The sequence below is a fragment of the Mobula hypostoma genome, chromosome 12, assembly GCF_963921235.1.
Source record: "Mobula hypostoma chromosome 12, sMobHyp1.1, whole genome shotgun sequence".
Taxonomy (NCBI): domain Eukaryota; kingdom Metazoa; phylum Chordata; class Chondrichthyes; order Myliobatiformes; family Myliobatidae; genus Mobula; species Mobula hypostoma.
Genome location: NC_086108.1, coordinates 75,687,937 through 75,715,250, shown reverse-complemented (window position 1 = coordinate 75,715,250; position 27,314 = coordinate 75,687,937). Strand labels below are relative to the sequence as shown.

Here is a 27,314-nt window from a genome sequence, read left to right as displayed (position 1 = left end):
GACATTGGATTTGGAGAATGAAAGTCTACTTTGAATCATAACAGAACCAAATGTAAACACTTTCTAGAGGCAAATCATATGGTTTGGGGAACTATGTCGGTTTTGCTGTTTTTATTAATGGGCTGTATAGGATGTTGAAGCCTACTAGAGACTTAGGAAAATTATTTTTGTAATGATTATGGAAAAGTTGTAGACTTTGAACTATTTGGTATATTTACCACTGCAAATGATCTAGTTGTAATGGAAAACCTTTAAATGAAGTACTGTACGGTTTGTAATTTTGTAAGAATTGCCACAAGTAATTTTGCCCTTGTACATATTTGGATTTATTTGGTCACATAGGTTGTATTATGGAAAATGAATCTCTGTGAAGAATGGAGTATCAACGGATGCTGTGGAAATTCAACCCACAAGTGTTGACATTGAATAGCAATATTAATGTGAATTTGTTCATTAATCAAACTTAATTGTACATTTTCCAGAAAGTTGTTTAATTACAACAGTATACATTGAATAAATAACTGGAGTACTGTGGTTGCAAAAAGAAGACAACTCAAATAGTTGTACAATGTTTATGAGTCAGAATGTGAAATGAAGTGATCCTTTCCAATTTATTAAGAAAAATTCATTAATGACGTCGAATGACTCAGAAATTATGAAACTGTTGGTTCTAAGAAATGTTAAACTGGGCAAAGTCCCTGAAAAGGATGTTCTTCAATGGAAACTTGAAAGCTGTTTTGTGTCTACTGTGGAGTTATTGATTAAATTTAGAATGCAATTTGTTTTGTTTCAGTACATCTCATGACCATTCTTGTACAGTACTATGCAAAAGTCTTAGGCACCCTAGATTTTTATGGTTTCAGATGGTACAGCCCTGATCTCAACACCAGAGTTTGTCTGGAATTACCTTGACAGACAGAAGCAAGCGAGGTAGCAAAAGTCTGCAGAAGCACTGTGGCAAGTTCTCCAAGGTACTTGGAACAACCTAACAGCCAATTTTTCGTTTAAAACTGCATGAGTGTATCAGATTTGATGCAGTTTTGAAGTGTGGTCACACCAAATGGTGACTTAAATTAGTTTTTTAAAAACTGTTTACTGCTCTTTATAGTAAATTTTTTGATTATTTTGAAAGCACCTAAGACTTTTGCACAGTACTGTATCATTTACTTTGAGATATGCAAGTTTAAATGATGACCTATGATTATCCTTTTAACAGGTTCTATTAGATACTTAAGTAACTAGATTGTTTGCACTTGTAATAATGCCTTTACATTGTCACTACATTTTATGCAATTTTTTGCAATGGGAAGAAAATGTTTATTGTAGATCTATTTTCATATTTATGAAGATATTTGATAAATGTCTTAAAATTCAGAACTCTATAATAAAACTTTAAATTGAAGTGAAAATTTTGTTTCTATTATGGTTTCCAGCAATTGAGGCCATTTCTCAAGTCACAAATAGTGAAAGGGTGATGGACATGACATGCTTAATGTTTTATTTCACACTTCTTTGAATTACTACTCTTGCATTAGATTTGGGCAAATTGTATACACCTTATATCAAATTATCTATAAAACAATATGCTGCTTTCATCAGAAGTTGAGGACATATCTTCAAAGTTACTCAGTTGCATGCAGCAAGTTTTTTGAGGAAATGCATGTGTTCCGAGATCAAGTTTATGCTTCAAGTTCCTAACAGTGAGCACTTTTGCACATTTGCCAAAAATATCCCCAGGCAAATGTTCAGGGGATACTTGCGTGGGGTTCTGCATAGATATGTTCCAATGAGACGGGGAAAGGATGGTAGGGTACAGGAACCGTGGAGTACAATGGCTGTTGTAAATCTAGTCAAGAAGAAAAGAGCTTATGAAAAGTTTAAAAAAAAAACTAGGTAATGATAGAGATCTAGAAGATTATAAGGTTAGCAGGAAGGAGCTTAAGAATGAAATTAGGAGAGCCAGAAGGGGCCATGAGAAGGCCTTGGCAGACAGGATTAAGGAAAACCCTAGCAACACACATAAAAGTTGCTGGTGAATGCAGCAGGCCAGGCAGCATCTCTAGGAAGAGGTGCAGTCGACGTTTCAGGCCGAGACCCTGCGTCAGGACTTCGTAAGGAAAACCCTAAGGCATTCTACAAGTATGTGAAGAGCAAGAGGATAAGATGTGACAGAATAGGAGCAATCAAATGACAGTAGAAAAGTGTGTATGGAACCGGAGGAGATGGCAGAGGTACTTAATGAATACTTCAGTATTCACTATGGGAAAGGATCTTGCCGGTTGTAGGGATGACTTGCAGTGGACTGAAAAGCTTGAGCATGTAGATATTAAGGAAGAGGATGTGCTGGAGCTTTTGGAAAGCATCAAGTTGGATAAGACACCGGGACCGGATGTGAGGTACCCCAGCTACTGTGGGAAGCGAGAGGAGATTGCTGAGCCTCTGGCGATGATCTTTGCATCATCAATGGGGACGGGAGAGGTTCCAGAGGATTGGAGGGTTGCGGATGTAGTTCCCTATTCAAGAAAGGGAGTAGGGATAGCTCAGGAAATTATAGACCAGTGAGTCTTACTTCAGTAGTTGGTAAGTTGATGGCGATGATCCTGAGGGACAGGATTTATGAACATTTGGAGAGGCGTAATATGATCAGGAATAGTCAGCATAGCTTTGTCAAAGGCAGGTTGTGCCTTACGAGCCTGATTTGAATGTTTTTTGAGGATGTGACTAAACACATTGATGAAGGTAGGCTGTAGATGTAGTGTATATGGATTTTAGCAGGGCATTTGACAAGGTACCCCATGCAAGGCTTATTGAGAAAGTAAGGAGGCATAGGATCCAAGGGGATATTGCTTTGTAGATCCAGAACTGGCTTGCCCACAGAAGGCAGAGTGGTTGTAGACTGGTCATATTCTGCATGGAGGCCGGTGACCAGTGGTGTGCCTCAGGGATCTGTTCTGGGACCCCCTACTCATTGTGATTTTTATAAATGACCGAGATGAAGTGAAGGGATGGGTTGGTAAATTTGCTGATGACACAAAGGTTGGGGGTGTTGTGGATAGTGTGGAGGGCTGTCAGAGGTTACAGTGGGACATTTATAAGATGCAAAACTGAGCTGAGAAGTGGCAGATGGAGTTCAACCCAGATAAGTGTGAGGTAGTTCATTTTGGTAGAATATAGCATTAATGGCAAGACTCTTGGCAGTGCGGAGGATCAGAGGGATCTTGGGGTCTGAGTCCATAGGACACTCAAAGCTGCTGTGCAGGTCGACTCTATGGTTAAGAAGGCATACAGTGCATTGGCCTTCATCAATCGTGGGATTGAGTTGAAGAGCCGAGAGATAATGTTGCAGCTATATTAGACCCTTGTCAGACCCCACTTGGAGTACTGTGCTCAATTCTGGTTGCCTCACTACAGGAAGGACGTGGAAACCATAGAAAGGGTGCAGAGGAGATTTACAAGGATGTTGCCTGGGTTGGGGAGCATGCCTCGTGAGAATAGGTTGAGTGAACTCAGCCTTTTCTCCTTGAGTGACGGAGGATGACAGGTGATCTGATGGAGGTGTACAAGATAACGAGAGGCATTGATCATGTGGATAGTCAGAGGCTTTTTCCCAGGGCTGAAATGGCTAGCATGAGAGGGCATAGTTTTAGGGTGCTTGGAAGTAGGTACAGAGTAGATGTCAGGGGCAATTTTTTTTTTAAAATGCAGAAAGTGGTGAGTGCGTGGAATGGGCTGCTGGTGGAAACGACAGTGTCTTTTAAGAGACACCTAGATGAATACATGGAGCTTAGAAAAATAGAGGGCTTTGGGTAAGCCTAGGTAGCTCTAAGGTAAGGACATGTTTGGCACAGCTTTGTTTGCCCAAGGGCCTGTATTGTGCTATAGGTTTTCTATGTTTCTATTTTCTTCAATGTAACCACCACTGCTTGATAATTAGCAATACAATCAAGGCATTGACATCTTGAGTTACCATTAACTAGCTTGTATGAATATGGCTAACTATTCTGTGGTATACTTTACCTTGTGAATCAAATATTTCCACCATATAACCCACAAATGACAACTGAATTCCCCAGCAAAGTTCATCTGATGATGTGACCTTTAGAGCAGCCTACTTAAGCCACATGCCATCTACCCCCACCAGCACGAGGCACAACCAATACTAAGTGATAAGATACGAACATACAGGCTGGAGTGTCCTTGTTTATTTTAAGCTTCACAATAACCTGATTGAAGAATAACTATTGCTTTATGTCTTGAGTACATATTTGGAGTAGGAATTTAAGGAAATTACTTGGACTCACTTAAATTTTAAAAATGCTGCTATGTATCAAAGAAATCCAATGAGATTTTTAATTACAGGAAAAGTGCTTTATGATCAAATGACTTCAAAAACACACGCAATGCTGGAAATCGACAGCAATACACACACAATACTGAGGAACTCTTGGTCAAAAACATCAACTCTATTCCTCTGCATAGATGCTGCCTGACCCGCTGAGTTTCTCCATTAGTTATTTAAAAAACTACTCAAACTGCAAGCAATGGACTGTCTGCAATATAAATAACTGGAAGATTAAATCTTTAATATCCAGAGTACCTCAAAGAAAAAGGCAGTCTATCAATACTTATGCTTTATCAGATTTCAATTTGAGGCTGTACTATTAAGCACTTTCCAAAACATAAACTAAAGGTAAACTAAAAGGGAAAGAATTGTGATATTTGCTTAAAGACCAGATAGTTTAAAGTAGCTATCTCATTTTTAGAAATTTACCATTTACTTTAAGTAAGACCATAAAAGTAAACTGAAGGGAGTTTTGGAAATCATTTATTTTTAAAACTATTTGCCATAAACTTTGTGGCCCAGATCTCAGTGTTTGCCCCACACCAATTCAATCTTGGCCTTGTGAGCTTTTGAAGATTTTGAAAAAGAGCTTTTAGAAATCTGTAAGGGTATGGATTTCCCACTCAGATAAAGTTTATTACGGCAGTCTGGGAGCCAAGGATCTGTGGCTGTGCTATTTTCACTATTTTTCCACATCATAATATAAGCCATTATAAATCCAGTCATGAATGCATCAAATCCAGCACGGTGCGTACCTCCATCACATTTTTCCATTTTGTTCCTTTCCACAACAGTTTCATTTGCTGGACACAATTGATTCCCAGGATTATTCCCCTTTTTATTGTTGCTTAAGTCCTGCATATCTGTTCCTGAACAGAGATCATCTTCAGTGTTCTTTTCGTAAATGGAGCCATTGGAAGCTTGTACATCACTTAAAAGCTTAGCCTGAACCTCCCCAGTGTCCATTTTTTCTGGTTGCTCATCGCTACTACCACACAGTAACTTTTGTGGAGGGCCATCGTTAGGAGTCACATTATCTATCGACACTGGTTCCACAGCACTATCACTCAAATCCACTGCCTGCTGCTTCCGTCGTCTTCTAGCCTTTCTCCTCTTTCTTTTAACATCCTTGATCCGTTCATCTTCGTCAATGATGAGGTCAATATTGTGTGACAGCGTGCATTTCATTCCATTACGACACCATCCATAAGCCTTTTAAAAGACATATCATAAGAACATTAACAAGAGAAAGTCTGCAGCTACCGGAAATCTGAACAACACACACAAAATGCTGGAGGAACTCGGCAGGCCAGCTAGAAAAGAATACAGTTGACATTTAACATTGTGTGCGTTGCTTACGTGAACATTAATAGTAGTGAGCTACTTGGCCCTATTTTACCCAACTAAAGTGTCTGACTTTGTACCTCAGCATTGCCTTCCTATACTAACCAAATTAGATCACAAATAATCTAATCTGTCTTGAATTTACTCACTGAGCCTCCGTCAGTACAGAATTGCAAACATAGTGAAGAAATTTCTCATTTTGTTTCTGCATAGCCAAGCCTTTATTCTGAGGCCTAACTTCAATGGCAGAGTGTGCAACCTTAAGAAACAATATCCCAACATCTGCCATCACGCTGCATAATTTATTAAGCTTTAATGAGATCATTTTGTTCTGGAGAATGTTGGTGTTGAATAGTTAAGTTCTGCTCACAAAACAACCAGTTCCACCCCCGTGGTGTCGCAGGAGCTGCCTGTACTAAGCTCAATGTGGGACTGCATTAGGGACTCCAGCTCCAGTTTTTCTTGCAGTTTACTCTTGTAGCCTTCCCCATGGGTGGGTATATCAACAAGGCAGAGGGGGTTTGAGATCAGAGTTTTCCTTCTCCTAGATGACCTGCCAACCCCCATCTACCTGAAGCAATAGGTTTTAAGGCACCAGTAACTCATCTTTGCCCCTTCTCCTGTCAGTAGAAACGTTCTACTGTGAAGACCAGAACTTCAGTTGTCAGAGGCTATTTGAGACGCATGCCATTGGGCACATTTAGTAAGCAGTGGGAGCTTATCCCAACTACCCCCTGGCTATAACAACTTCAAGGAACCAATTATTAAATTAATACCCATATTGTCTGCTACAAGAGTCATGCTATGCTATTCTGAACATATAATCCCCAATTCTTCATAACCATCAGAAAAACATATACAAAGATATCTGGCTATTGTTCCCATGGATTGATTGTTTCAGGGATTGTATTCAGAAATTTTAGAGTAAACCACTTATGGTCTAACTCAGTGATCCCCAACCACTGGGCCGCAAGGAAACAATATGATTTGGTGATATGAAACGATATGAGTTAGCTACATCTTTCCTCATTCCCTGTCACGCACCGTTGAACTTGAACACCCCCCCCCCACCCCCACCACCCGTTGGCCGGTCTGCAAGAATATTATCGATATTAAGCAACACACATCAAAGTTGCTGGTGAATGCAGCAGGCCAGGCAGCATCTCTAGGAAGAGGTACAGTCGACATTTCGGGCCGAAACCCTTTGTCAGGACCCTTCGTGAGTCCTGACGAAGGGTCTTGGCCCGAAACATCAACTGTACCTCTTCCTAGAGATGCTGCCTGGCCTGTTGCGTTCACCAGCAACCTTGATGTGTGTTGCTTGAATTTCCAACATCTGCAGATTTCCTTGTGTTTGCGTTATCAATATTAAGCCAGTCTGTGGTGCGAAAAAGGTTGGGGACCCCTGGTCTAAGTCACTTCAAGGGAGGAATTTTATGGAAAAGGGTACAAATTTCACCAAAGACGTTATACTCACAGAAAACTGTTCACATATTTCGACTTTTTTCTGTTCTGTTACATCCTTGTCCGCCTCAGGGAGGTTGCAGTAGCGATAATCAATATAATCCACAAATCCCTGTCGGTAATTGCAGAACTCAATGAAGAGATGGCTGTTATTTGCATCAGTTAATTTGGTATTCTCTCTTCTGCTGTAAATTGAAACAAATAAACCTTGCATCCTTAATTCTTTAGGATTTCAGGCAATAATAAATAAAAAATAGGGTACGTATACAAACAATCTACAAGCCACTAGAGGTCAATAAAGAGCTATACAAAACTCAAAACAACTAGCATTGTACCACTCCTGAGATTTTCATTGAAACTGTGCAAGTTATTTTGTGGAAATATCTGTTTTGCAGAAATTGACCCAAAAAATACTGTGTAGAACATATGAGAGTTTGGAGCAACAGCTTTTTCAAAAATACATTCCTCTGGTCAGACCCTTTAATATTTTACTATTTATTGATAATAGCTCATATCATGTGTCTGTGGGAGTGTAACAATTTTACTACTCATTGAGAGCATCCAGACAGTAAAGACACCCACATTAGATTATTGTTTTGACTACATTCTGCCTTCAAGACTATAATTCTAAGCAAACTGATCTCCAAACTCCCAGATCTGGGACTCAGTATCTTCATTTGCAAATTAATAATTGACTTTGTGAACAACAGACTGCAAACAGTAAGAATAGGCAGCAACACCTCCATCATGATTATGCTCAACAGTGGTGTCCCACAAGTCTGCATCCTCAGCCCCTGATCAACTCTCCGTATACTCATAACTGCATGGCCAGATTCTGCTCTAACTGCATTTACAACTTTGCATGATAGCACCCTAGTGGCTGGTTCTCAAATAAAGATGAATCAGAGTACATAAAGGAGGTAGAGAGCCTAGTGACATGGTGTTATGACAACAATCTTTCCCGCAATGTCAGGAAAACAAAAGAGCTGGTCGTTAACTAGTGGGGTGGTGCCTATGCTGCTGTATACATAATGGTGTTGAGGTTGCAAGCTTCAAGTTCCTAAGAGTTAATATCACCAATAGTCTCTCATGGGCTAACCATATAGACAGTGCAGCCAAGAAAGCGCACCAGCACCTCTACCTTGTCAGCAGGCTAAAGAAATCTAGCACGCTCTCGTAGACCCTTACAAATTTTCGTTGATGGATCATAGAAAGCATCCGACCTAGATGAACTGTGGCTTATGGCAACGGCTCTGCCTGTGAGTGCAGGAAAATGCAGAGTTGTGGACACAGCTCAGCACATCACAGGAACCAGCCTCCTCTCTGCTTACACTTCTTGATGCCTCAGTAAAGCAGCCAGTATAAACAAAAACCCCACTTATCGCAGACATTCTCTCTTCTTCCCGCTCCCTTCACGCAGAAGATACAAAAGTCTGAAATCATATAGCACCAGGCTCAAGGACAGCTTCTGTCAAATTTGTGGAATTCATTGCCACAGGCGGCTGTAGAGGTCAAGTCACTGGGTATATTTAAGGCAGAGGTTGACAGATTCTTGATTAGTCAGGGCATGAAGGGGTATACAGGGAGAAGGCAGGAGATTGGAGCTGAAAGAGAAATGGATCAGCCATGACAAAATGGTGGGTCAAATGGCCTAAATATGCTCCTATATCTTATGGTCTTCTATCCTGCTGCTATAATACTGTTGAATGGCTCCCCAGTACAAGATAAACTCTTAATCTTGCAATTTAACTCGATCTGACCTTGCACCTTGTCAACCTGCACTACACTCCTCTCTGTAATTGTAACACTTTATTCTGCACTTTTGTTTTACTTTGCTTTACTGCAATGCACTGCTGTAATCAATTGATCTGTATGAACAACATTCAAGACCATTTCTTCACTGTAACTTGGTACATGTGACTCTTTTGTTTGATTATTTTGCATGCTGAATGCATTAGCTGCAGCAATTAGCAATATATTTTAACTCCAGCTTTTCCACAATTTATAAAAATATTCATGCTTGCACCCCCCCCACATCACACCCAAATAGATCAAAAATGGTTTTTAAACATACAAGATTCCCATTATTTTTCTACTGTAGCCAGCACAGTAACATAGCAGTTAGTGTAATATTATTACATAGTTATTGCATAGTAGGAGAGTTATGAGATATGGGGAAAAGGCAAGTATGTGGAGATAAGTCCATGGTCAGGTCAGCCATGATCTTATTGAATGGCAGAGCAGGTTTGATAGGCCAGATGGCTGACTCCTGCTCCTGTTTCTTATCTTCTTAATACAGGACCAGCTGTAAGAGTGGGGTTCACCTCCACCGTTGTCCATGAGGAGTTTGTATGTTGTTCCTGGACAACATGTGCTTCTTCTGAGTGCTACCATCTTGTACCACATTCCAAAGACATACAAGTTCAGGGTTAATGAGCTGTGGGCATGCTGTTGCACCAGATGTGTGGTGACACTTGTGAGCTGCCCCCTCTCCTCCCACCAGCACAATCCTCCCTGATATGATTTGATGCAAACGATATATTTCATTGTATATTTATTTTTTCATGCGATAAACGAAGTTAATCTTTAAATCTTTATCTTTAGTCCTTTAACTCAGGAGAACTTTAACTTCCCTAATATTGATTGGCACCTGATTAGTTCCAATGGTTTAGACGGGGCAGAGTTTGTTAAGTGTGTCCAGGACGGATTCCTGTCACAGTATGTTGACAGGCCGACTAGGGGGATTGCCATACTAGATCTAGTATTAGGTAACAAACTGGGTCAGGTCACAGATTTCTCAGTGGGTGAGCATCTGGGGGACAGTGACCACCACTCCCTGGACTTTAGAGCATTATCATGGAAAAGGACAGAATCAGAGAGGACAGGAACATTTTTAATTGGGGAAGGGCAAATTATGAGGCTATAAGGCTGGAACTTGCAGGTGTGAATTGAAGTGATGTTTTTGCAGGGAAATGTACTATGGACATGTGGTTGATGTTTAGGGATTTCTTGCTGGATGTTAGGGATAAGTTTATCCCGGTGAGGAAGATAAAGAATGGTAGTGTGAAGGAACCACAGGTGACAAGTGAGGTGGAAAATCTAGTCAGGTGGAAGAAGGCAGCATACATGAGGTTTAGGAAGCAAGGATCAGATGGGTCTATTGAGGAATATAAGGCAGCAAGGAAGGGGCTGAGGAGAGCAAGAAGGGGGCATGAGAAGGCCTTGGTGAGTAGGGTAAAGGAAAACCCCAAGGCATTCTTCAATTATGTGAAGAACAAAAGGATGACAGGAGGAAAGGTAGGACCGATTAGAGATAAAGGTAGGAACATGTGCCTGGAGGCTGTGGAAGTGAGCGAGGTCCTCAATGAATACTTCTCTTCGGTATTCACCAATGAGAGGGAACTTGATGACAGTGAGGACAATATGAATGAGGTTGATGTTTTGGAGCATGTTGATATTAAGGGAGAGGAGGTGTTGGAGTTGTTAAAATATATTAGGATGGATAAGTCCCTGGGGCCTGACGGAATATTCCCCAGGCTGCTCCACGAGGCGAGGGAAGAGATTGCTGAGCCTCTGGCTCGGATCTTCATGCCCTCGTTGTCCATGGGAATGGTACTGGAGGATTGGAGGGAGGTGAATGTTGTCCCCTTGTTCAAAAAAGGTAGTAGGGATAGTCTGGGTAATTTATCATCATAACTTGTCACACCAGACAGCCAGCCACTCTAGTGTTGTTTGGTTGATGTTGAGCAGGTCAGTGTCAGCTAAATCAGGTGAGAGTGGGCAGTTGCACAGAACGTGTTCAATGTTCTGCACCCTTTCGCCACACTCACAGGATTAGCTGGTCTTTAAACCCCACTTCACCATATTGTCTCCCGTCCTACAAACTCCCGCTCTCGCTCTGTTGAGAGTGCACCAGTTCCGTCTGTCAAGCAGTGCCCCGTCTGGTAACATTTCTGTGGGGTCTTGCACTGTATTGTTTGGTGGGGTTCTGGCTTCTGTTTGTTGCCAGAGGTAAATCCTGTATGTTCCGTGCGGTAGTTCCTCCGCTGTAGCAAAACTTTTCCTTGATTTTAGGCAGTTGGAAACTGGCACATGATGATGTAGTGGGTGCCATGGATCCGAGTTCTGTTTACCTTTTTCAATTTTTGTTGTAGTGTGTCTTCAGATCTCTGGGGGAGCAATGCCTGCATGTCTGTAAATGATGTTAATGGGTGTGGGGCGCAGTGTGCCCGTGATTATTCGGCAGGCTTCGTTAAGCAACGGGTAATTATAGACCAGTGAGTCTGTGGTGGGAAAGCTGTTGGAAAAGATTCTTAGAGATAGGATCTATGGGCATTTAGAGAATCATGGTCTATCAGAGACAGTCAGCATGGCTTTGTGAAAGGCAGATCGTGTCTAACAAGCCTGATAGATTTCTTTGAGGAGGTGACCAGGCATATAGATGAGGGTAGTGCAGTGGATGTGATCTACATGGGTTTTAGTAAGGCATTTGACAAGGTTCCACACGGTAGGCCTACTCAGAAAGTCAGAAGGCATGGGATCCAGGGAGGTTTGGCCAGGTGGATTCAGAATTGGCTTGCCTGCAGAAGTGGTGGAGGGAGTACATTCAGATTGGACGGTTGTGACTAGTGGTGTCCCACAAGGATCGGTTCTGGGACCTCTGCTTTTCGTGATTTTTATTAACGACCTAGGGGTAGAAGGGTGGGTTGGCAAGTTTGCAGATGACACAAAGGTTGGTGGTATTGCAGACAGTGTAGAGGATTGTTGCGGATTGCAGAGACATTGATAGGATGCAGAAGTGGGCTGAGAAGCGGCAGATGGTGTTCAACCCAGAGAAGTGTGAGGTGGTACACTTTGGAAGGACAAACTCCAAGTATAAAGTTAAGGCATCCGTTAGTCTTGCGAGTACCTAGGGCACAGGCCTGGTCAGGGTTGTATGGAAGACCGGCAGTTGCCCATGCTGCAAGTCTCCCCTCTGCACGACACCGATGTTGTCCAAGGGATGAGGACCCATACAGCTTGACACCAGTGTTGTCACAGAGCACTGTGTGATTAAGTGCCTTGCTCAAGGACATAACACGCTGCCTTGGCTGGGGCTCGAACTCACGACCTTCAGGTCACTAGTCCAATGCCTTAACCACTTGGCCACGTGCCCACATTGAGTACAAAGTAAATGGCAGGATACTTGGTAGTGTGGAGGAGCAGAGGGATCTGGGGGTACATGTCCACAGATCCCTGAAAGGTGCCTCACAGGTAGATAGGATAGTTAAGAAAGCTCATGGGGTGTTAGCTTTCATAAGTTGAGGGATAGAGTTTGAGTCGCGAAGTAATGATGCAGCTCTATAAAACGCAAACAACAGGAATTCTGCAGATGCTGGAAATTCAAGCCACACACATAAAAGTTGCTGGTGAATGCAGCAGGCCAGGCAGCATCTTTAGGAAGAGGTGCAGTCGACATTTCAGGCCGAGACCCCTCGTCAGGACTAACTGAAGGAAGAGTGAGTAAGGGATTTTAAAGTTGGAGGGGGAGGGGGAGATCCAAAATGATAGGAGAAGACAGGAGGGGGAGGGATGGAGCCAAGAGCTAGACAGGTGATTGGCAAAAGGGATACCAGAAGATCATGGGACAGGAGGCCCGGGAAGAAAGGCAAGCGGGGGGGGGGGGTGACCCAGAGGATGGGCAAGGGGTATATTCAGAGGGACAGAGGGAGAAAAAGGAGAGTGAGAGAAAGAATGTGTGTATAAAAATAAGTAACAGATGGGGAACGAAGGGGAGGTGGGGCATTAGCGGAAGTTAGAGAAGTCTATGTTCATGCCATCAGGTTGGAGGCTACCCAGACGGAATATAAGGTGTTGTTCCTCCAACCTGAGTGTGGCTTCATCTTTACAGTAGAGGAGGCCGTGGATAGACATGTCAGAATGGGAATGGGATGTGGAATTAAAATGTGTGGCCACTGGGAGATCCTGTTTTCTCTGGTGGACACAGCGTAGGAGTTCAGCAAAGCGGTCTCCCAGTCTGCGTCGGGTCTCGCCAATATATAAAAGGCCACATCGGGAGCACTGGACGCAGTACATCACCCCAGCCGACTCACAGGTGAAGTGTTGCCTCACCTGGAAGGACTGTTTGGGGCCCTGAATGGTGGTAAGGGAGGAAGTGTAAGGGCATGTGCAGCACTTGTTCCGCTTACACGGATAAGTGCCAGGAGGGCGATCAGTGTGGAGGGATGGGTGGGACGAATGGACAAGGGAGTTGCATAGGGAGCGATCCCTGCGGAATGCGGGGGGGGGGGAGGGAAAGATGTGCTTAGTGGTGGGATCCCGTTGGAGGTGGCGGAAGTTACGGAGAATAATATAATAATATGTTGGACCCGGAGGCTGGTGGGGTGGTAGGTGAGGACCAGGGGAACCCTATTCCTAGTGGGGTGGTGGGAGGATGGAGTGAGAGCAGATGTACGTGAAATGGGGGAGATGCATTTAAGAGCAGAGTTGATAGTGGAGGAAGGGAAGCCCCTTTCTTTAAAAAAGGAAGACATCTCCCTTGTCCTAGAATGAAAAGCCTCATCCTGAGAGCAGATGCGGCAGAGACGGAGGAATTGCGAGAAGGGGATGGCGTTTTTGCAAGAGACAGGGTGAGAAGAGGAATAGTCCAGATAGCTGTGAAAGTAGGGTGATATACTGCGTCAGGTGCTCCTGATGTGGCCTTTCATATATTGGCAAGACCCGACGCAGACTGGGAGACCACTTTGCTGAACACCTACGCTCTGTCCGCCAGAGAAAGCAGGATCTTCCAGTGGCCACACATTTTAATTCCACATCCCATTCCCATTCTGACGTGTCTATCCACGGCCTCCTCTACTGTAAAGATGAAGCCACACTCAGGTTGGAGGAACAACACCTTATATTCCGTCTGGATAGCCTCCAACCTGATGGCACGAACATTGACTTCTCTAACTTCCACTAATGCCCCACCCCACCCTCGTTCCCCATCTGTTAGTTATTTTTATACACACATTCTTTCTCTCACTCTCCTTTTTCTCCCTCTGTCCCTCTGAATATACCCCTTGCCCATCCTCTGGGTCACCCCCACCTCCTTGTCTTTCTTCCCGGACCTCCTGTCCCATGATCCTCTGGTATCCCTTTTGCCTATCACCTGTCCAGCTGTTGGCTCCATCCCTCCCCCTCCTGTCTTCTCCTATCATTTTGGATCTCCCCCTCCCCCTCCAACTTTCAAATCCCTTACTCACTCTTCCCTCAGTTAGTCCTGACGAAGGGTCTCGGCCTGAAACGTTGACTGCACCTCTTCCTAGAGATGCTGCCTGGCCTGCTGCGTTCACCAGCAACTTTTATGTGTCAGCTCTATAAAACTCTGGTTAGGCCACGCTTGGAGTACTGTGTCCAATTCTGGTTGCCTCACTATAGGAAGGATATGGAAGCATTGGAAAGGGTACAGAAGAAATTTACCAGAATGCTGCCTGATTTAGAGAGTATGGATTATGATCAGAGATTAAGGGAGCTAGGGCTTTACTCTTTGGAGAGAAGGAGGATGAGAAGAGACATGATAGAGGTATACAAGATATTAAGAGGAATAGACAGAGTGGACAGCCAGCGCCTCTTCCCCAGGGCACCACTGCTCAGTACATGGCTTTAAGGTAAGGGGTGGGAAGTTCAAGAGGGATATAAGAGGAAGGTTTTTTACTCAGAGAGTGGTTGGTGAGTGGAATGCACTGCCTGAGTCAGTGGTGGAGGCAGATACATTAGTGAAATTTAAGAGACTACTAGACAGGTACATGGAGGAATTTAAGTTGGGGGGGTTATATGGGAGGCAGGGTTTGAAGGTTGGCACAACATTGTGGGCCAAAGGGCCTGTACTATTCTATGTTCTATGTTTTAAGAACATCTCATACTACTTACCACTTTTTGTAGGCATATTCCAAGTAGGACGACATAAAGCGAGTCTCAAATTCTGAGACATACTTGGTATCATAAATCCCAGCTGGAAACATCTCAGATAGGTCAGCTGTGAAGGTCATAAGTTGGTCTGGTAGGTGAGCATAAAAACACTGGTACAGGAATGCCAAATCAATTAGTCCATTATGAAGAATTAAAGGCTTCTTTGCCTGAATGATTTCTAGAAAGAGAGCTCTGATGTTCTGACCACGACATTCATTAAGCTGTAAATGAAATGTAAAAAGGTAACCAATTGTTTAAGCAATTGAGTTAAGTTATTTACTTTCAAGTCTGCACACTTATTGGAATGAAGGGATCCTTTACTTTTATCGTTAAATGGACCCTTTATAGATATTATTTGGACAGCACCCTGGACCTAAGCGTTATGTTACAAGTCTGTTTATAACTTCACAAACCTTCAAAAACTACGAATAGTCAATGGGTCTCAGACACGTTCTTTGAGATCCTTCATTCCAACAATATGCCACAGCCCAAAGAATGCAGAACTTTGAACGTAAGCATGGTTTAGCTTAGTGATTGATCACAACTGACAACAGTATCTGAAGTGGGATACATTCTAAGGAAGTCTGGTAAATGACAATGGGATTATATAGAGCTGCACTGTACTACAGAATGGAGCTAATCCTCAGAACTGCACTCGAGACCTATAATTACCCAAGCTTTGGTCAAGCTGTAGTATGTAGATGATATTTGTATTTGTGTCAAGCTCCAACCATTGTATGTTTCAGTGAAAGCATAAAAAACATAAGTCCTATGTCAATCTGCCTCCGCCATATCACATTGTCCTTCTATAATAAAGATTTAAAGTTAAACCCTGGGAAGCAAAGACCACTTCTCCTCATATATCAGATGAAAGCAGTCAGTGAAATTCACTACCACCTTGTGACCCAGCATACTCTTCGGTCGTGGGGAAGGGCATTTGAAGAATCAATACCACAGACTTGTCACAATATTCATGGTCTATTAGGCAGTGATATCTACCCTCCTATATTGCTAAGATTGGGATCACTTGCAAGATGCATGCTTAAGGCATTGGAAACATATCAGCAATGCTCTCTCTGCAAATATCCTCCAAATTCATCACAAGGATAACAGAACCAAAATCAGTGCCCTTGGCCAGGGCAACATCCCAGTATTGAGGCCCTGCTTACGTTCTGTTCAGCCGACGTTCTCCGTTGCATGCCCTACACAATGTTTGAATCAGACACACTGTTCTGAGTTCATAAAAAAGCTTATCAGGTGGACAGAGGAAAATATCCAAGGATACGATCAAAACCTCGCAGAAGAAATGTAACATTGTCACCTACTCATGAGTATTTCTGGCCCATGACTACTCAAAGTGGAGAAGGGGCATTAGGAATGACACTGAGAATACAGAGGTCATGCACTGGGAGTACACAGAGTCCAGGTCACAAATTACAGACTTACTTGCTCCCATCAACCTGCTCCATTTATGAAAAAGTTCTTTTGTTCCTACAATAACCTCATTGGCCTCTCAGAAACTACAAAACCAGACTTCGAAGCATGTCATCCTTGATCCCAAGGGACTGCTTAAGACTTCCATCTAACCAGCATCAAATGCAGCAATAAGTAGATTTCACAGAAATCGGTGAAGTCTACACTTGCAATGCAATTGAAACAGCATGGAAGGAGAAAGGTGGGAGAAACAAATTCTGAAACATTAAATGTTGCACAGATGAAAAATAAGAGTTGAATGAAGTCTGCTGTTACCTTGTCATTCCCCCTCTGGTATGGAATCCCTTTAGCATACTGTTTATTGAAGTCAAAGCCATGCTGGACCAGGAACTGAACAGATTGTGGCTCAATTATATATTCATCCATGCATAGCAGCGTGAGATTGTATACCTGGCTCAAATATGCACTACCTGGCTGAAATAATTATAGTGGGAATTAGCCGATTAGTTAACATACAATATGGATTATAAATATCCATAACCACATTACAACATCACCCTGGTGCAAATATTCCATTTTAAAATACATTGTAAAGTTCTGTTACAGAAAATAATGGGAAACTGAATCATGAAAATCCTGACACTTTGGAAATATCTGACAAGTGCTGGCAACACTATATTTGGACACAAACAAGAGAAAATCTGCAGGTGCTGAAAATCAAAATAATATACACAAAACGCTGGAGAAACTCAGCAGGCCACACAGCATCAACAGAAATGAACAGACAGTCAATGTTTTGGGTTGAAACCCTTCATCAGGATGGGGAAAAGAAATTAGAAGTCAGAGGAATAAGTACAAGGTAGTAGGTGTTACCCGTAACTGGGAGAAGGGGAGGGGTGAAGTAAAGAGCTGGGAAGTCAATTGGTGAAAGAAATAAAGGGCTGGAAAGGGGGAAATCTAATAGGAGAGGACAGAAGGCCATGGACAAAAGAGAACACTATAGTGTGTGATTTTCAAATCCCAATAACAGCTGGTAAAACAGCACCAGCTACCTCCATAGAGTGTTAATGGTAGCTGCTTACAGCTCTGGCCATGATGGATCAGCCTAACCATTGTGAACCTCAATATCTTAATCAGCAGCCATGGATCAATACCCTCTTTCAATTCCTCTTTCCAACACAAATTTACTTTGTGCAACATAAATCCTTCACTTGATATGATCCACTGTCAAGTCACTTCAGTAGAAAACATCTGATCACTTGACCAAGGTTGCCCCAAGAACATAGTCTCATGCCACTACTGGCACCACCACCATCCCCTCCCTCCCATCACCAGTACTGGCTCGTTCACAAATTCTCCCCTCAACCATTCACAAACCCTTCTATCTTGACCCATATTCTGTAGCTGTCTTGTGCATATGGACAATACACAACTCCAAACCTTTAGCCATTTCCAAAGAACAAAACAACATTGCAAAGGAAAATGTGAGGATCACCACAATCTGGCCAGAATGGAGAGGTACTTTTACATATCAATTAATGAGAGCAAAATGGAAACCAGAGTGGTAAAGTTTAAAATAAAAATAGGTGAGTTTGAGCTTTGGTTGCTCTTGTCATCCATCCTCTCTTCCTTGCTCTCCATTTCCTAATTGAGAAAACAGACCTAACTCAGAACTGTTACCCACAAACACTTGTTAAAGATACCCTCACATCATTCAGGGCCAAGGTGAAATGAAGCACAATTCTACAATAACCTAAGTTCATATGGACATCTGGGAGACCTCCCTGCATTTTCCATCTTCCTTTCCATTGCTTTCTCTTCCTGTCCAATAAATGTCCCACAAATTGACCAATTCTCACATTATAAAAATGGAGACAGATCGCTATTTTTAAGGTTTTTAATTTGTATTATTTTTGCAGACATTGGGGTCATGGCAAACTCCCAATCAATGCCAGGTCTTTTAAGGGATAGGAGATAATGAATGTGCTTTGAAAACACAATAAAGCCAAGATCTAGATATGTTACAACAGTGACCAAACACAAACAAGTGACATTTCAGGTGACCTCATCTCACGATGTGGTGAAAAGTAACCATATAACCATATAACAATTACAGCATGGAAACAGGCCATCTCGGCCCTTCTACTCCTACTCTCACCTAGTCCCACCAACCTGCACTCGGTCCATAGCCCTCCATTCCCTTCCTGTCCATATATCTATCCAATTTAACTTTAAACGACAACATCGAACCTGCCTCTTCTGCTGGAAGCTCGTTCCACACAGCTACCACTCTCTGAGTAAAAAAGTTCCCCCTCATGTTACCCTAAACTTTTGCCCTTTAACTCTCAACTCATGTCCTCTTGTTTGAATCTCCCCCACTCTCAATGGAAAAAGCCTATCCACGTCAACTCTATCAATCCCCTTCATAATTTTAAACACCTCTATCAAGTCCCCTCTCAACCTTACTACGCTCCAAAGAATAAAGACCTAACTTGTTCAACCTTTCTCTGTAACTTAGGAGATGAAACCCAGGCAACATTTTAGTAAACCTCCTCTGTACTCTCTCAATTTTATTGACATCTTTCCTGTAATTTGGTGACCAGAACTGTACACAATACTCCAAATTTGGGCTTTCCAATGCCTTATACAATTTCAACATTACATCCCAACTCCTATACTCAATGCTCTGACTTATAAAGGCCAGCATACCAAAAGCTTTCTTTACCACCCTATCCACATGAGATTCCACCTTTAGGGAACTATGCACCATTATTCCTAGATCCCTCTGTTCTACAGCGTTCTTCAATGCCCTACCATTTACCATGTATGTCCTATTTTGATTAGTCCTACCAAAATGTAGCACCTCACATTTTTCAGCATTAAACTCCATCTGCCATCTTTCAGCCCACTCTTCTAAATGGCCTAAATCTCTCTGCAAGCTTTGAAAACCTACTTCATTATCCACAACGCCACCTATCTTAGTATCATCTGCATACTTACTCATCCAATTTACCACCCCATCATCCAGATCATTAATATATATGACAAACAACATTGGACCCAGTACAGATCCCTGAGGCACACTGCTACACACTGTCCTCCAATTTGACACACAGTTATCCACCACTACTCTCTGGCACCTCCCATCCAGCCATTTTACTGCTTCGATATTAATGCCTAACGATTGAACCTTCCTAACTAACCTTCCGTGTAGAACCTTGTCAAAGGCCTTACTGAAGTCCATATAGACAACATCCAACGCTTTACCCTCGTCAACTTTCCTAGTAACCTCATCAAAAAATTGAATAAGATTTGTCAAACATGACTTTCCACGCACAAATCCATGTTGACTGTTCCTAATCAGACCCTGTCTATCCAGATAATTATATATACCATCTCTAAGAATACTTTCCATCAATTTACCCACCACTGATGTCAAACTCACAGGCCGACAATCGCTAGGTTTACTCTTAGAACCCTTTTTAAACAATGGAACAACATGAGCAATACGCCAATCCTCCGGTAAAACAACTTATTTCAGGGCTTCTCTGAAGAACCAAAAGTCATAAAATAGAAGACCCTTACTTTGTTTGAAAGCTCTTTGAAACTTGCAACCCCAAGAGACAGAATGGAACGAGTTCTGGCAGCCTGACATATTGCTTTATATCGATCTTCAACTGATCTGTGAACACAAATCATTCGATCTATCATTAGAAATAGACACTTCACCCTCTACAAGAGAAAAACCAAGTTATGGGGAATTTCCCTCTCCCTTTATGCTACGGAGTGCAAGATTTGATTATATCCAGCTTGGTGAGGGGTTGAAGTAGTAATCAATGATTTGGCTTGACATTGATTGATTATGATAATTTATTTTAATATGAGGGATTTTTAAGATGATTAACAACCACTAAGGAACAATTTTGGTGAAAATAAGGGATGCAACACCCAATAAAATTCCCTGGATCAGTTATGCTCCATTTTCAGGTAACCTGATGTACAGCAAATAATTGGGAATGGCTTAATCCTCTTCTCAGCAGCCACCAACCTTTTTCATAACACTCAAGCACATCTCCAGCACAACACCACAGCTCAGAGTTATTAATTATAACTCAATTTTCTACTCACTGTGCCAGTAAAGCTTTTCGTGCCCCAAGTCCACTAAGTTCCTGGGTGGAGAACATACAAATATAAATACTTTTATTTTAAATATTATTGCAAAACTCTTTAAAACAATAAATGCAGCACTCACAGTATCAAGGGCTATGAAACTCGCTGTCCTGACTGCAAGCAGCATAGATGGCCATATCTCTTTAAAATTATCAATGTGAACATCAACGACAGGAATTTGCATTAAGGACATCTTTAGCAGATGCTCAGACAAAAATGTTATACTTAAATGCACTTTTCCTCATGGATCGAAACCTAGAAATTGTTAAATAAGATAAACAGTTAAGTGTTAATTTTTATGCTATTAGAATCTGTTACAAAGCAATTTGTCCATTTTAGAACTACAGCATTTTTATTTAAGAAAATCTAACTTTAATTCTATATTGTTTAATTCCACACAAAGAGCAACTACTGTCACTGTAAACTGCTTCAACTTTGTTCCCTTTACCAATTCAGGCCCCCAAAGTATAATACATACATAGTATATTTTCTCAGGATTCAAATTTAGTGAATGATCCTTTTTATTCTAAATAACCTCAAAATTTATGTCAATACCACGCAGTGATTAGTGTTTTAGGAGGCCTCATTTATTCTCTGTAGGTGAAACAGTTCATATCAAAGTACTTTTCCTTAAATATAAACTCAAAAATAACTTGAAATTAAAATAATCTTCCGCAATTGCAGCAAACCCGTTTATTAAGTAAGTTTATGTTAGCTGTACAATTCTATCCTTTAAACAATTACAGAAAATACAAACGTAGGTAACCGCTTTTAGCATTGCGTGTAGCTCAAATGCACAAGTGTGTTAACATAAAACGTAGACTAAATGCCTTCTCCTCTTGCTTCACTGCTGTCTGCTTCCTATTTTCCAGTTTTTCCCTATTTCTCCCTTCACTCTCATCTCCTCCCCTCCTTCCCACTTTACTCCACCTGCCCTTCTCCTCACCTTCAACTTTCTGTTAGCAGTTGTCCTTTCTTTCCCGTTTACACTTTTCCCAAACCTTTCCTTCCGCTGCTCCTCCTTCTCTCGTCAGCACTGTACAACTACCGAATGATGAATTCTTCAGATCTGGCAATAACAACTACCAGGTGGGAGATACGAGAAAAAGAACGGACTCCCCTTCCAGCCTCACTTCACCCTGCATGGTCGCCAGGAAACAACCAGCCCTCGCACAGCTTACCGGCGCTCGGGTCCTTTTCCTCCACCGGTCGCGCTCTGATGAGGAACAGCGCAGGCTCAGCCTTCGGCGCGACGGCAAACTAAAGTCAACCTAGCAGCTTTGTGTGGAAGATTGACGACCTCTCCTTTCCTTTCCTTTCTCCCGACCAAAAGGGTAGCGGAACCCGTAAGTACTCTCTTACTGGTGAACGAATAAACTGCTCTTTGGGGGTCATTCTTTAACGAAAATCCCCCTTGAATACAGTCGGTGGTGTTACCCACTTGTAGCATTTCTCACTCGGCACGGCTGCAAGGTACGTTGTGCTGCACAACTGGCTCTCTAGCTTCGTTATTTTCAATGGCAGCTGAGATATAAAATAATTTGACAACTTTTAACACAAACGCTCAGTAATTTCACGTATCCTGTATCCTTCAATACAGGAACCTAGGTTGGATTTACATATGTGGTTGTGGAGCTCATCTGCAAACACAATATAAACCCCTGATGCTGAGGAGTCAACACGTGTATAATGGTGGACTCCTGAACTATTTGTTCTAGGTCCTCCCAACTGGAAAAGTGAGAAAATAAATGTGAATTAAGTTGCAGAGAGGGGTTGGTGGAGAGAACAAAATGAGTGAATGAAAGTATGAAGACCGAGATTGTTCAGGTTAAATAAATGCACTTGATGTCATCCAAGATTAATTAAATGCAAAAGAGTTATCCTGAGGAGAGTAAAGACAAGATGATGAACCGAAAGACGGTAGAGAGATAACAAATGCAATCTTAGAATAATGAGATGCAGAGCACACCAGTGAATGGAGAGGTGAAACAACAGATTACTGGAAGTATTCAACACATCAGGCTACATCTGTGGGGAGAGGGAGTGGAAAGGGGACTGTGTTAAAGTTGCCCGTGAATGGGGGGAAGGGAGAGGGGGCTTCTTTAATATTGCACAACAATGATGGTGAAGCAGATTGTTCGAAAACATAGTTATGTGGAATTGTTGAATTCAGTATTGAGTCCCAAGGTCTGTAACATGTCTAGATGGAAGAAGACAGATGTGGTACTACTCTCTGAGCTTTATGTTGGGCTTTCTTGGAATAGCCAAAGCCATTACAGTCAGAATGGAATGGATAGAGATTTAAAGTGAGAGGTAACTGGAAGTTCAGAGTCATCCTTGTAAATGGAGATTGGTGCCCAATCAAAGCTTCTGTTTCTTTTAAATTTCAGATTTCTAACATTTGCAGATTTTGCTTTAATAAGATATTGATTAAAATTATAGAATTTTCTGGATTAGAGAATATCAAATTGGGAAACATATTGTGTAATTAAATAGACTTTTTCTCTTTTTGTTGATTTGTTGCCCGTTCCTGATTGCCCATAGGAAGGTGGGAGTAAACCACCTACTTGAACAACTGTAGATGCACTCAGAACACTGCTGAGTTGGGATTTTGGCCAAATGAATAAAGGAAAAGCAAAGTGTATCCATGGCCTTAGCGATAGAGGTTGCAGGTTTTGGCAAGGCTGGGACTAACCTCGCCGAGTGGCTGTGGAATATTTTATAGAATGTACACAGCAGTCACTGGGCAGTAATTGTTAAAGCTTTAAGTATTTTGTTGGTGGATCAGATACCAATCGAGTGGGCTGCTTTGTCTGGAATAGTGTTAAGACTCCTGAGTATTGATGGAACTGCACTCATATTTCATTGTTTCCTGACATGTGCCTAGTGTGAACAAGAAAGAATATTATTCAACACATTTTACCTCTGCTGACTTTCTCTTAAAGTGCTTAAAGGGTGAAAAGAAGGCATAAGGTTACTCTAAAAGACAAAGTGAAGGAGAATCCTAAGGGCTTCTCCAGATATATTAAGAGCAAAAGGGACAGAATTGGTCGTCTGGAAGATCAGAGTGATCATCTATGTGTGGAGCTGAAAGAGATGGGAGCGATCTTAAATTGATTTTTTGCAATTGTACTTGGGAGGTGGACAGAATATATAGAGTGAGGTCATGGTCTATATACGGATTTCAGAGGAGGAGGTGTTTGCAGTCTTAAGGCAGATTAGGGTGGATAAATACCCAGGACCTTAGCAAAGATATTTAAAAGGTCCTTAACCATGGGTGAGGTGCCAGACGATTGGAGGATCGCTAATGGGGTTCCGCGGTTTAAAGAGGCTCTAAGAATAAGGTTAGGCTGATGATCCTGACATCAGTAGTGGTTAATTTATTGGAAGGTATTCTATGGCAGTGGTCCCCAGCCACAGGGTCGCAAAGCATGTGCTACCGGGCCGTGAGGAAACGATATGAGTCAGCTGCACCTTTCTTCATTCCCTGTCACGCACTGTTGAACTTGAACATAGGGTTGCCAACTGTCCCATATTTGCTGGGACATCCCGTATATTGGGCTAAATTGATTTGTCCCATACGGGACCGCTCTTCTCCCGTATTTCCCCCGCTAAGGTAGAGCGTTTCTATGGAGCCTTTCGTGCCGAAATGGCGTGAAGCGAAGAAGCAATTACCATTAATTTATATGGGGAAAATTTTTGGGCATTCCCAGACCCAAAAAATAACCTACCAAATCATACCAAATAACACATAAAATCTAAAATAACACTAACATATAGTAAAAGCAGGAATGATATAACTACACAACCTATAAAAGAAGAAATAATGTATGTACAGTGTAGTCGGGAAGATGAAGGCAAAACAATCGGAAAAACATCAGCACGTACGCGCATGCACACATTACATGCGCACGATACGCATGCGCACACAGGTGCCCGCGCAAGGCTTCATGGTCATGGTGGTCTTTCCTGGGGTAAAGTGTCCCGGGATTTGACTGCTACTTTTGTTCCTTATTTGGGAGTGAGAAAGTTGGCAACCCTAACTGTAAAAGACATGTTGAGGTGAGTTTAACCTACTTGAACGCCGCCCCCCCCCCCCGGTCTGCCCGTCCGCAAGAATATTGTCAATATTAAACCGGTCCGTGGTGCAAAAAAGGTTGGGACCCCTGTTCTATGGGACCGGATATATAAGTATGTGAATAGTCACCACGACTTTGTGTGTGGTAGGTCATGTGTAACCAATCTTATAGAGTTTTTTGAGGAAATTACCAGGAAAGTTGATGAAGGAAAGGCAGTGAATGTTGTCTACATGGACTTTAGCAAGGCCTTTGACAAGGTCCCACATGGGAAGTTGGTCAAGAGTTTCAGTCACTTGGCATTCAAGATGAGGTAGTAAATTTGATTTGACAGTGGCTTTAAGGAGAAGCTGGAGAGTGGTAGTAGCACTTATATCCACAATGGTGAAGTGCTTTGAGAGGCTGGTGATGAAAAATATCAATTCCTGCCTGAGAAGCGACTTGGATATGCTCCAATTTGCCTGCTGTCACAACAGGTCCACAGCAAATGCCAGCTCATTGGCTCTTCACTCAACCCTGGAACACCGGGACTGCAAAAATGCATACATTAGGTTGCTCTTTATTGACATAAGTCGGCATTTAATACCATCATCCCCTCAAAATTTATCAATAAGATTAAGGTCTTAGTATCTCCTTGCACAATTGGATCCTCAATTTCCTCATTTGCAGATTCCATTCAGTTCAGATTGGCAGCAACATCTCCACAATCTCCAGGACAAAGCTGTGTGCTTAGCCCCCTGCTGTACTTGCTTTACACTTGCGATTGTGTAGCTAGGCACTGCTTTAATGCCATGTTTAAGTTTGTGGGCGACACCACTGTTGTAGGCCAAATCAAAGGTGGTGATGAATCGGACACAGGAGGGAGGGGAACGTCGACTCAGACCATGAGAGGCCTGCGTCGGGCATTTTCATGCCTTACAAGGCGCAGAATGGAAGTCTGTGTGGGGCGCCACTCCTCGCACAGATACTAGAGCAATGTGTGGTTAAGTGCCTTGCTCAAGGACACTAACATGCTGCCACAGCTGAGGCTCGAACTAGCGACCCTGAGATCACTAGACGAACGCCTTAACCACTTGGCCACGTGCCCAGAATCAGACACAGGAGGGAGATTGAAAATCTGGCTGAGTGGTATCACAACAACTTCTTACTCAATGTCAGCAGGACCAAAGAGCTGACTATTAATTTCAGGAGGAGGAAACCAGAGGTCCATGAGCCAGTCCTCATCAGGGCATCAGAGGTGGAGAAGATGAGCACCTTTAAATTCCCTGGTGTCATTATTTCAGAGGACCTGGCCTGGGCTCAGCACCTAAGTGCAAATATGGAGAAAGCAAAGCAGTGCTTTCTCTTCCTTAGGAGTTTGTGAAGATTTGCCATGGCATCTAAAACTTTGCCCAACTTCTATAGATGTGTAGTGGAGAGCATATTGACTGGCTACCATAGCCTGGTATGGAAACACCAATGTCATAGCACGTAGAATAGTACAATACAGTACAGGCCTTTCGGCCCACAATGTTATGCCGACCCTTAAACCCTGCCTCCCATAAAACCAGCCACCTTAAATTCCTCCATATACCTGTCTAGTAGTCTCTGAAATTTCACCACTGACTCAGGCAGTGCATTCCACATACCAATCACTCTCTGAGTAAAAAACCTTCCTCTAATATCCCCCTTGAACTTCCCACCCCTTACCTTAAAGCCATGTCCTCTTGTACTGAGCAGCGGTGCCTTGGGGAAGAGGTGCTGGCTGTCCACTCTATCTATTCTTCTTAATATCTTGTATACATCTATCATGGGGTATACCAGATCAGAGGCGGATCTGGGCCGACATTTACGTGCCGGGCGGCACCTAATTAATTAGCTTGTTTATTTCGGCTTTTTCCTTAAAGATGTGCTGGGTGCGTCCCGACTACCGCTGCACCCCTGCATTCTTCACGACAATGTATCGGTCCACGGCCCGGAGGTTGGGGACCACTGTGAGAGTATACTTAAATAATAAACCACCTTTGATGTGTGGTCACTATTGCAGTGAAAACCATAAGATCGTAAGACCTGGGAGCAGAATTAGGCCATTTGGCCCATCGAGTCTGCTCCGTTATTTCATCATGATTGATTTATTATCCTCTCAACCCCATTCTCCTGTCTGTAATGTAGTCAGTGTAAGGAGAGCATTTGAACTACTTCCATGATGTAAATGAGGGTGGTCCCTATGATGAGTCTTTGACATAAAAGGCCCCACCTCCATTCCCATAGAATTGATTTTGTAGCTTATTTTGGGCTTAAAGGATATGTTTTGGTACTTATGAAAAATATGCCTGCAAATACATTGAAATGTTTTTGATTTTCTCTTCTATCCAAATAAAGTTTATTTCTGGAAACAAAGGAGCAAATATTACTATTTAACTATTTATGGGTTTTTTTACTATTTAATTATTTAATGTGCAACTGTAACGAAAACCAATTTCCCCTGGGATCAATAAAGTATGATTATGACTATATTTTCTCCTCATGCTGTTTCCTTCATACCTGAACTACTT

General features: G+C 42.3%; 2 protein-coding genes across 4 annotated transcripts in view; one reads left to right on the top strand and one right to left on the bottom strand.

The window, feature by feature from the left end:
* Positions 1-117: 117 nt before the first annotated feature.
* toe1 (target of EGR1, exonuclease) lies at positions 118-21,856 on the bottom strand. Of its 2 annotated transcripts, XM_063064427.1 has the most exons (8): positions 21,651-21,853; positions 20,787-20,959; positions 20,663-20,703; positions 20,120-20,216; positions 16,850-17,008; positions 15,062-15,321; positions 7,164-7,335; positions 118-5,554 (listed from the first exon to the last, which is right to left on the bottom strand). In XM_063064427.1, the coding sequence occupies exons 2-8, from the start codon at positions 20,895-20,897 to the stop codon at positions 4,868-4,870; spliced, it is 1,527 nt and encodes a 508-aa protein (XP_062920497.1). In that variant the 5' UTR covers positions 20,898-20,959; positions 21,651-21,853; the 3' UTR covers positions 118-4,867. The 2 variants fall into 2 exon arrangements, with proteins under 2 accessions (XP_062920497.1, XP_062920498.1); XM_063064428.1 differs by lacking the exon at positions 16,850-17,008 and having other exon boundaries at positions 21,651-21,856.
* Positions 21,857-21,937: 81 nt separating this feature from the next.
* The window catches only part of mutyh (mutY DNA glycosylase), a 47,695-nt gene continuing 42,318 nt past the window's right edge, over positions 21,938-27,314 (top strand). The window contains exon 1 of one of the 2 annotated variants that reach the window (XM_063064424.1): positions 21,938-22,050. The gene's annotated coding sequence lies outside the window, so the exon portion shown is untranslated. Of the gene's footprint in view, positions 22,178-27,314 lie in introns of both variants that reach the window. The other variant, XM_063064425.1, reaches the window with a different exon arrangement.

What these genes read in the sequence shown, in the direction of transcription:
- toe1 (XM_063064427.1), bottom strand. Translation starts at nt 20,897, where the DNA reads ATGTCCTTAATGCAAATTCCTGTCGTTGATGTTCACATTGATAATTTT. An exon ending in CGAAAAGCTTTACTGGCACA is followed by an intron (nt 20,217 to 20,662) that starts GTGAGTAGAAAA and finishes TTGTGTTCACAG; the next exon opens with ATCAGTTGAAGATCGATATA. An exon ending in ACCAGAGGGGGAATGACAAG is followed by an intron (nt 15,322 to 16,849) that starts GTAACAGCAGAC and finishes TTTCATTTACAG; the next exon opens with CTTAATGAATGTCGTGGTCA.